Raw genomic sequence first — 10,810 nt, 5'->3', positions numbered from 1 at the left:
TCTCTCTTGGCCCAAACAAGGAGGTCTTCGACGCTGAGGCAGAGGCAGCGCTTGCCGGTCTAAAAGCAGCTATGCAGTTCCATACTGCACGCTTCGCCACCAACCTCTGGGTCTGCCTTGACAATCTAGAGGTGGCCATGCGCCTTCTCTCACCATCTACGGGCTCATCCCAGCAAGTCTTCGAAACCTTCCTGGCTGTTGCTTCCACCTGGCTTGAGAGGGAGAGATTCCCTCACACAAACGGCGGCTCGGTGCGCATATGCTGGGTGCCCGGGCATACTCAAATCCCTGAAAACGACGCCGCGGATCAGGCTGCTAAAGAGGGCGCTGCCATGGAGCCCCCTATCTCCCTTAAATATTCCTACGCCTCGTTAAAGCATCAAGCAAAGGCTACCATGTTCTCCAGCCTACAAAGGCATTGGCAGGCTACAGCTCCAAAATCCTACCAGGACCTTTTGATTACCTCTTCCCCCCGTTGCCCTGGTGAGTTACACCTCCCACGCCACCTCCCCGCACGGGTTTTAGCAGCCCGTACAGGGCACGGGGACTTTGTAAAGTACCACGAGCGGTTCAATCATGAAGATGCCCACACTTTCTGTCGATGCGGAGCTAGAAAGACCCTGGCTCACTTCTTCTTCTGTGGAATAGCTAAAAGACACTCACCCCGACCCCCTCAAGTGATAGGCGCACAAGGTGTTTTGATCTATCTACGTTCATTCGCAGCAAAAGCCCTTATTCATGGCTAAATCCATTATTGGTCTATCGGGAATATACCACCACATATATATATAAACATCTCCTTTGCTGTTGGTGCTCCCCGCAGGCTAAGTACTTACAGCCCCTTGATCACGTCCTCTGCTCGTCACCGTCCGAGTCATCACCATCGTCAATGTCCCAGAAATCATCGGTGTCAATATGGAGCACACCCCCCGCAACCTCATTGTGCAGCCGCTGGATGGTGCGCCGGACCCTGCTTGCCAGAGTCCCCGGCCGGGACTCCCACCTCCTTGCCATTTCCCCGAGCCAACGGTCCATAAACTCCGTGGCCGACTCTTCCATGCGCCGGTAGTGATTCTGGAACCACATACGCACCGGCTCCCGGAGGTCAAACTGCTCGTTGGGGTGCGCGTCGTTCCACGCCACGTTTGCCATCCAGCGCTCGTGGAAGGTCAGTTGGTATTGGCTGCGAAGCGCGGCCCGCACACCGGGGTTGCGCAGGTATTGGAAGACTGCGATGATGCTGCGGAGTCGGCTCAGCGCCGCGCGGGGGTCCGTGTTGCTCACGTGGGTCATCATGGAGCTCTCTGCGAGGGGTCCTTCCCTCCATACACGCCATCTCCATATCTGGTTCACAACGCCCGCCGGTGTGAGTATGTGTGTGTATGTGTATGTGTGTGTGCGCGCAGCTGGCAGCAAAGGATGGGAAGACTCACTCTGTTCTTTATGAAGTTCAAGTACCACTCCAGCATATAGAAGTTCTCTTCATAGGTGATGCTTCCGTACGCCATGAAGACCCGCTGCGACGGAACCCAGCAGTCCGGGTTTTCTTCGTCGCCTCCGATGGGCAGGGCGTAAATTTCAGGGTCCATCACTCTCCCATTTATCCAGACGTCGTCGGTGAACCCGGCGGGGATCGGCATGAAGGCATTCGGATGGTCCTCGTCGAGCCGGCCAAGACCCAGGTCGTCGAGCAAAGTAGACTCGGTATTCATCTCTTGGGCGTGTTCCACTGGGTTTAGATTTTGTCAGCAATGATGATGAATGAGAAGATAGCAATATCAAGGGGGCGGGGACGGCCATACCATGAATCAGCTGCCCGTCAACTTGATTACCCGTGGGCATACTCGTTTGGCGTATGGCCGTGTTCCCACAGTCACGGCGACTCCGCAGCACCATGACCCGGGTCCGCAGAGGATCGGTACTTGCCACTTGCCCCGTGCTGCGGTACCGGCGGGAGCGCATCGTCGTCCCTTTGCTTTTCATGCAGTATCTGCGTTCTATTCCTCGTTTTGCCTGAAGGTCTTCTGCCTCGGAGCACGGGTCGTCCCATTCTTCACTTCCACAATCGGAATCCTCGTCCTCACACGGGTCCGTGACCTCGCAGCTGAGCACGGGATTGTCGCTGGCGAGGTCATTTAGCTCTTCAAAGAAGCACATGATGGCCTCCTTCACCGCAGCGAGATCCTCGTAGATGTTCCCGAACATCTCTCGCAGCGTGGTGAAAAGGTCCGGGAACATGAGATGCGAAAGGTCGTGCACCTCAACAACCTCGTTCCAAATGTCACGGTAGTCTGCAACAAGGGTCTTGTCATAGATGTAAGCCGCTAGAATTGCCGACAACATCTTGTCCACCAGGTTATGGGACTTGGAGACGGTAAGAGCGCGCGTAATCAAGCCGCCAGACTGGTCATTAGGGCATTGGGGGTTGTTAAAAAAAATGATCAGCGCCTCCTTCAGCTCCGTGACATTGCCTCGCTCCTCCCACTCCGTATCGTAGTGTCCGTTCTGGGAGCAGAAGGCCATCGCCCCAGGCTTGTCCTCGCAGGGTCCGCCCTGCATCATGCCCAGCCGATACAGGTCCCACGCACAATCCGACGAGCATCGGTCCCGGTCCGTGCCCTGGTATCCTTCCCACTTTCCCCCGATCCAGTGGTTGGCAGGCGATTGATCTTCGTCTTTGCAGCAGAATGGGCGAGCAGTTTGCTCCTCGCAGGTTACAGCACCACTACCTTCCAAGGACCGGAGCACTGTCATTTTCTGCTCCGAGGGGCAAAGCAGGCCGCATTCAGGGTCCTTCTTCAGGGCCGCTCGGTCACCTAGCCATTCACATTGCGACCACAGCTCCATGCTGGACAGCGTCCACGCATGGATCGGATTGCTGGTAACCCGGCAGCAAGCCGCCTGGTACCCGCTGTGGCACCCGCCGTCGGTGCTGCCGACTTCGACAAAGTCGAGCGGGCAGCGGTAGTCGCAGAAGCTGTTGGTGTGGATGTACCAGCCGCAGGTGGCCATAGCTTCTTCCGGGCAGCACAGCGTGTGCAGGTCCCCATCGCACCCGATGCCGTCCAGCATCAGCTCGTCCTTTTTGGCGTTTTTGTCGAGGCGCGGGGCCGGCTGCCACCCGGCGGGGCAGGTCTGCCCGCAGTTCGTCCACTTGCACTGGTCGATGGTCTTGTGGATCTCGACGAACCGCGTCGAGTTGCTCTCGGTCGTCGTCGTCAGCCCGTTGCGGTTCGCCGCGCGCCGGAAGAATGAGTTGGTGAAGCGCAAATCATGCGTGTCGTGCGAGACGGCCCAAACCATCACCCCGCCGAGCCCTAGCCCGAGCGCGTACTGCGCTTTCAGCTCGAGCGTTTCCTCGTCGTCGTATGACACCCATTGGTTTTCCCACGTCGCGATCTTGACTCCGGCCTCCTTGTCCAGCGTTGGCGTGACCCCTCGAGTCTCGAGGATCTCCATGATCTCACTGTTAAGCAGGATTCCGTTCTCACGGCTGCAGCTGCCCATGGTCGCGGCCGACTCAAAGGTACAGCCCGGCTCCAGGCAATCCGTCGAAGTCGCCGCAAAGGTGCGGCCGTAAAACGCTGTCCCCAAGACCACCTTCTCGCTGGAGATCTTGTTCCGCCAGAGGAGGTCCAGCGCGGTGCCAATCTCAGTGAGGTTGGTATGGGCGTTGAGGTACGGACCGAGCCACTTGTTACCCTTGTCCCAGGCTCCATGAAGGTCGTAGCTCATAATGTTAAAGAAATCAACATGTTTCTCTAGCTCGACAATGTCAAAATGCTGCAGGAACCAATACGATGCGGGAAGGGTGATAGTCACTCCATCCCGACCTCCGGTGCTTTTGAGCGCCTGCTTCAGCCGCCGCAAGAAGACGGGGAAGTTCTTAAAATCCTCCTCGCGACCTCCACGGTCGACAATGTCGTGTGGCCCAGGATATTCCCAATCAACGTCCACGCCATCAAGGTTGTACGTTGACAAGAAGGAGATCAGGGACCGGAAGAACTTCTTCTGCGCGTCCTCGGAGCGCGCCAGGTCGCTAAAGGTAGTCTGTGTCGGTCCGGGGTCATTGTACGACCAGCCGCCGAGAGCAATGTAAACGTTGAGGTCGGCGTCCTGGGTCTTGAGCTGCGCCAGACGGCGGATGAGGTCCTCCTCCTTCTTGGATGCGAGCTTCACCTCGAATGTATCGGGATCAATGGTGGCGAAGGCGTAGTTAAGATGCTGCAGCGGAGTTGCACTGTTAGCGGTGCCATATACAAAGCAGGCATGGCAGGATAATCCGGGGGAGGGCTAACTGTATAGATTCCAGGAACAATCTGTTCGGGATAGAACTGGTTGCAAGGTCGATCGTGCGACCAACCCTCGTAGTACCCGACAATGCGCCGGAGGGGGGTAAAATCGTTGTAGGAGGCCGAGGGGCGCTTGACTTCTGTGTCACCGCAGAATTCGCTCGTGATACCGCAGTATCCCCACCTGTTGTAAGTCATTACCGCGGTCAGCGCATAAACACGAAAAGTTTACCAGATATGGAGCCACTCACTTGCTGCAACACACGTTCAAGGGACATTTGGCGTGCTCTGCGTACTCGCCATAGCCTCCAGGGTCACAGTATGCCTTGTTGTCGCAGCCTGACACGCAATTATCCGGAGAGCAGTCTGTTTAATGCCCACGGTCAGCGGCTGTTTCAATCCCATGTACACGGGACCAGGGATTGCAAGCACGCAGGGTTCCTCACAGTCGGGACCAAGTCCGCAGAAGCCAGCTTTGGAGCAGCATGCATCGTTGGCGCAAGGCCGGTTGGCATCGCACTCGGACAGAAAATCGCAGTTAGCAACGCAGTCCGCTCCCTACGATGAGACGGTTAGGTTCCTGTTTGTGGAGTACGGACTCAGAAGGCCATAGACTCACGCAATAATCTTCTCCCACACCGCACCAGCCATCTCTGTGAATATCATGATTAGCCAAAGAATAATCGTATGGAGACCTAGAGATAGTGCTCTGCGTACTTGGAACAGCAACCTGTGGCACAAGGATGCTCAGCACTGCAGTCCTGGGCCTGGACAGACACAAGCCCGCCGAGGCCCAAAGCCAGGAACAGTAGACGGGCGAGCATGTCCTTGCGTCTACCCAAGCTCTTGCCCTTGAGTTCAGATCAAAGACGACGCTGGGAAACTTTGATTGGAATTAAACAAACCAATAATCCAGGGGGACAGCAGCGAAAAGGCTGCTAAATGAACGCATCAAAGACAGCCACCGTACAGGCCGCGGGAATGTCGGATACGCCTCGCCATCCCCCTCCGACGCCGTTCCATCGCCAATAGCCTGACCGGTCTCTTCTGCCTCAGAGATTCATCCCATCACATTTGCCAAGCAAATCTAGCGCTGTGCTTGCATCTTTGATAGGGGCACGGTTCGTGTCCAAGTCCACTCTGTACGCATTGTTGCATCCTCCGGAATTAGCGGATAGTAGTCGCCTCCAGCCGACGAGGGTCCAAATCGCAGGCGAGCCTCTGAAGGCTGCGCAGATGTGTTTGCCGAGCCCCTAGGAGAGTGAGTGGAATTTCGCGCTTTTCTCTCGATAGTGTGAGCGCCAAGGGAGACTTCCTCACTTAGCGCGGCCCCGACCGCGGATTTGTCTTGGCCTTCGCTTGATCAAGGGCCCTGGCTTGCTTAGGTAGGCGGATCAGTTTATGCGGGCTCATCACCGCAGTGCGGAGACATATGCTTCTAATTTGTAATAGCTGGGTATCTGTTTGAGGTGGCTTAGTGGTACCTGATTTTCCCTATGGCTCTGGAGCTTGCTTTGAGTGTGGCATACCTGCTAGCTGCAAGGTAGAGTTCACAACATGTTTATCCGGGTGGCACTGATCTGCCCCACCGCCATTAAGCTTAAATGCCGAGGTGGCCAGATCAACAGTAAGTTCATATTCGAACCCCTGGCGGAGAGGCAATTTCAGCTTTGGGGGCGGAGTTCCTGCCAAGCCCAACTACTCCCGCAGCCAAGAACACCGGGTCCAGTCTACCGGAGATTACGCCCATCTCTAGTCACAAAGGCTGTAACCTCGCTAGACGTGTTTCTTTCGGCTGCGGCAAACAAGAGAACCCGACGTATAGTCCTGTAGCTGTGCTGCCTGGCGATATCGGCATCCCACGCCTTTACATTTCGTTCTCTTTTTCCATCGACGTTCACCTTCTCTGTGCTGTACAGGTCGGAGGATAGCACGACAGCAAAGGTCCAGGAACCGTCACTGCATCTTGCTGATGCTCCCAATCTCTACTTGGAAGGCCCTGCTCCGGGTCCTGTTCTGGACCCTCGTGGTCTCCCAGGCCCTTGCCGACCACCACCATCACCAGCACACGCACCTCCACCATGCCCGCGCCTCCTCTTCGGTGGCACCCAGCGCATCTGCCATTGTCTCCACGACTCCGTCGGGGACAGGTGTGCAAGATGCGCAGGAGAAAGTGCGCAAGGCCCTCGAGGCACTGGCAATTGTCAACAAGCTGCGCATGGAGAACATCAACTTTAACAAGTACGAGTTTGCAGAATCCGGCGTCGTCACGGAGGATGCTTCTCCATTGGACATTGACACCCCGCCCACCGGGGAGGGGGCCAAAAAGCGGTCGACGAACGGTGGCAGCTTCACTTACTCTATCCCCGAAGGTCTAAGAGACGCTGCCCGCATCGTGGCCGAAGCCTCTTCTCCGGCGATTCCAAACGGCGACCACGAGCAGGTGGCTGCGAGCATCCGGCGCAAGTACGCGCTACGCACCAACGACACAAATGTTCCTCACCAGGCGCTTCTGCCCAAGGACGAGTCCAAAGGCTGGGCACCTGAGTGGAAGGACAATGTTTACCCCGCCGCGAATGGTGCAGAAACGGAGGAGGTTGTCAAGCGGGCCACAGACTCGTATTGGATGGCGACGATGCAACAGCGCGGTAGCAGCCCCTTTGCGCCGGACGGCTACAAAGTGTGGCGGAATATCAAGGAATTTGGCGCCAAGGGAGACGGCATAACAGATGACACGGCCGCGATCAACCGGGCGATTTCCGAAGGGGGCCGCTGTGGCGCCAATTGCGGCTCCAGCACGATCTATCCTGCTGTTGTCTACTTCCCGCCGGGCACGTATCTCGTCAGCAGCTCGATCATCCAGTATTACAACACGCAGTTCCTCGGCGATCCTATCAGTGTCCCCACCATTCTCGCTGCGTCTAGCTTCATCGGTCTCGGCGTGATTACCTCGGACGTATACATCAGCGACAACGAGCAGTGGTATATCAACCAGAACAATTTTCTTCGCAGCGTCAAGAACTTCAAAATCGACGTCCGGCTGACCGATCCCAATGCCTATGTTTGCGCGATCCACTGGCAGGTGGCGCAGGGCACGTCGCTGGAAAACATTGAGTTCTACGCTCTGACTGGAACGACGCAGCAGGGCATCTATATGGAGAACGGCAGTGGCGGCTTCCTCAGCGATCTGACTTTTGTCGGAGGCAACTTTGGCGCGTTCTTTGGCAACCAGCAGTTCACGACGAGCCACTTGGTCTTTGTCAACTGTAAGACGGCACTTCAGATCCACTGGGACTGGGCCTGGACCATGCAAGATATTGTCATTGAGTCCTGCAACACCGGAATCATCATCGTTGGCGGCGCAGGGGGCCCCATGAGCAACGGCCAGCCCGTGGGTTCCCTTTTGCTTACAGATGCCGTGATCGCCAACACTCCGACTGGCATCCTAAGCTCCCTGTATGCGGAGAATTCAACTGCCCTGCTTGTTCAGAACACCGGCTTCTTCAACGTGAAGGACGCCATTGTCGACGACGTCCTCTCCCAGACCCTCGTGGCGGGCGGCGACGAGGTATTCATCGACAACTGGGGGTTTGGAATGCTCTCCACCGAGTCTGGGGTGAGCAATTTTGCCAATGGCATCAACATCCCTAGTATGAATCGCACAAGTTCGCTTCTCGCTGAGACAGGGTACGTGAAGCCCAACTTTTTCACCCGCCGTCGGCCCAAATATCACGACATTGGAGAGTCCCAGATCATGGACGTCAAGGTCCTCGGAGCAAAAGGAGACGGTGTTACGGACGATGGCCCGGTCCTTAACGCGATCCTGCAGAACGCTGCGAATCTTTCCTCTATTGTGTATTTCCCCTTTGGTGTCTATGTGGTCAAGGATACGCTCAGGATTCCTGTAGGCAGCCGGCTTATTGGGCAGGCTTGGTCTCAGATTATGGCCAAGGGGAGCAAGTTCGAGAATGAGCTAGAGCCACGGGTAATGGTCAAGGTTGGCGAGGCAGGAGATGTGGGCATCGTAGAGATTCAAGACATGCTGTTCACAGTAAGCGGAGCTACAGCTGGGGCGGTCTTGGTGGAGTGGAATGTGCATGAGTCAACGCAGGGTTCAGCTGGTTTATGGGGTATGTGCCCAACCTAACACATTTCGTCCAAAGCTTCGCTAACAATGTTGCTCTCCACAGACTCTCACTTCCGTGTCGGCGGTGCCATTGGTTCGGCACTACAGGCCGAGGACTGTCCCAAGCTATCTGGAAGCATCAATCCGGACTGCAAGGCGGCATCACTGCTCCTTCACCTGACTCCAAAGAGTTCAGCATATATGGAGAATGTATGGGTATGGGTGGCTGACCATGATCTGGACAAGATCACTCAGGACCAAATCGACGTTTATGTTGCTCGTGGGGTTCTTATCGAGAGCCAGGGCCCGACGTGGCTATATGGAACTGCCTCCGAGCACTGTGTTTTCTATCAGTACCAGCTGTCTGGGGCATCTAATGTGCTCCTTGGCATGGTTCAGACTGAATCTCCCTACTACCAACCAGTTCCCAAGGCACCACAACCCTTTACCCCTGGCATCTTCCCCAATGACCCTACCTTTGACAGTTGTCCCAGAGGCTCGACCACCTGCGCAATATCGTGGGCGGTCCGGATGCTTGACTCTCAAACTGTCTACTTACTCGGTGCCGGCCTGTACAGCTGGTTTTCGGATTACAGCCAGGACTGTCTAGACACGGAGAACTGCCAGCAACGAGGGTTCCACATCGAGGAGAGCAATGACATTTGGATCTACAACCTGTGCACCAAGGCCATTGTCGAGATGATTACGCCTGTCAAGGAGCTTGTTACGCTGGCCGTAGATAACCGCAATGGGTTCCTCTCCTCCATCCTCGCCTGGGTGCGCAACTCGTCCGACATCACGATCGGCCAGCGCGAGTTTGAGGGATTCCGGGTCTACTCGCCAGGCAGCCCGATGATTGACGGGCTTACCGACACCTGCCAGACGGCATTGACTCAGACTATCAAGTGTCATACGAAGCTGCGGGGCTGGCAGCGGCCGACCATGCGGCGATCCTTGGGCAACGCCACGCTGACCGACGAAATTTGCGATGCTGGCTGTGGACGCGCGCTGCGTGCCTACTACGAGGCTGTCACAGCGGCCTGTCAGGGCCAGAACTTCACTGTCCCTGCCGGAGTCACGTTCCCTGAGCGAGCTGGAGGAACAATCTGGACTGCGTACAACGAGACCTGCTTGAAGGATCCGAGCACCAACGAATATTGCACCGGTAAACTTATTATACTCCTTGTCCTTCTGTTGGCGTTCTACTCTTGTGTCCCCACTATCGGGTCAAATGGAAACCTTTTACTAACTTCTGGGTTTCTTCAAATAGACGTCATCAGCGCCTTTACACCCACTGAGACATTCGAGGAAATGCCGCACGATGAGCTCTGCTCACCTTGCTACATCGGCCTGCACAAGATGATGCAGAACTCCCCTTACTCTGTCTACCACGATCCATTCCAGTCAGAGTATCTTAAAGCCCGCCTCGAATATATCTACAGCCAATGCGACATCGGCGACGGCCCCAGCGACGTCAAAGATCCGCAATACATCCCCATCGAAGAGGGCCCAATCTCATGCTTTACCGACGTCACATACACAACCAAGGAGGCCGATACCTGCGACAGCATCGCCCTGTCCTACTCGATCGCGTCAGCCGCGCTGCAGAGCGCCAACTCCGAGATGATCACAAACTGCACCGCCGTCAAACCGAACCTCGAGCTCTGCATCCCGCTGACGTGCGATAGGCTGTACGTCCTAGATGATGCGGACAGCTGCGATTCGATTGAGCTCTCTGCGGACGTGCGCTTGGGCAGCGTGCGCGCGTATAATCCGTGGGTCAACTACTTCTGCGACAACCTCGCCTCGACGGTGTGGATACACGGGCGCATTCTCTGTCTCTCGCCGCAGGGCGGGCTGTACAACGTTTCCAACCCGATCCCAGGCGTCGTAGTTGCGCCGAGTGGGAGCACGGGGTATTCGAGTAGGGTTGTTGCGCCGCCGGAGGGCAGCACGGTGGCGGAGGGGACCACGCCTTACTGTGGGAAGTGGTACACGGTGTCGTCCAGCAACGAGACGTGCGCAGCAGTGTGCAGTGCGACGGGGATCACTGCTGGCATGTTCCGTGAAGTCAATCCGAGCCTTGCCGGGGGTGCCGTGGAGGATTGTACGGCGTTGTTGCAGGTCGGGGTGACGTACTGCGTGGCGCCGATCTATGGTTGGGAGGATGTAGACATGGTTGTTTGATGCCAGATCTCATAATCTACTAAATATCGATAACCTGGAGATGACCAAGCTCTAATAGTGCTGAAATGCATTATTTATCTTAGTACACCCATAGAACATGCAAATTCCCTTACATCAAGAGGGGCTGGGGAATTCTTGGCAAAGGGTCTTGGCTCGAGCCACAGCAGGCTTAGAAGGAGCGCTGGGCCCTTGTCACCTCACTCCC

General features: G+C 56.2%; 2 protein-coding genes across 2 annotated transcripts; one reads left to right on the top strand and one right to left on the bottom strand.

Annotated features, from left to right (window-relative positions):
- Positions 1–846: 846 nt before the first annotated feature.
- Positions 847–4,943, bottom strand: BDW70DRAFT_164733 (uncharacterized protein; the record flags this gene model as incomplete). The annotated part of the gene is made up of 7 exons (XM_073741539.1): positions 847–1,344; positions 1,434–1,729; positions 1,803–4,224; positions 4,299–4,476; positions 4,544–4,658; positions 4,702–4,850; positions 4,912–4,943. The coding sequence occupies 7 exons, from the start codon at positions 4,941–4,943 to the stop codon at positions 847–849; spliced, it is 3,690 nt and encodes a 1,229-aa protein (XP_073591005.1).
- Positions 4,944–6,373: 1,430 nt separating this feature from the next.
- Positions 6,374–10,605, top strand: BDW70DRAFT_166529 (pectin lyase-like protein; the record flags this gene model as incomplete). Its single annotated transcript, XM_073742008.1, has 4 exons — positions 6,374–6,442; positions 6,475–8,422; positions 8,483–9,583; positions 9,689–10,605. 4 exons carry the CDS (start codon positions 6,374–6,376, stop codon positions 10,603–10,605), a joined length of 4,035 nt encoding a protein of 1,344 aa, XP_073591004.1.
- Between the last annotated feature and the right edge of the window lie 205 nt (positions 10,606–10,810).

Source organism: Aspergillus foveolatus (assembly GCF_047715535.1).
Source record: "Aspergillus foveolatus strain CBS 279.81 unplaced genomic scaffold BDW70scaffold_131, whole genome shotgun sequence".
NCBI lineage: Eukaryota > Fungi > Ascomycota > Eurotiomycetes > Eurotiales > Aspergillaceae > Aspergillus > Aspergillus foveolatus.
The sequence above is the reverse complement of the archived record's forward strand: the minus strand, read 5'-3'. Positions and strand labels throughout refer to the sequence as shown.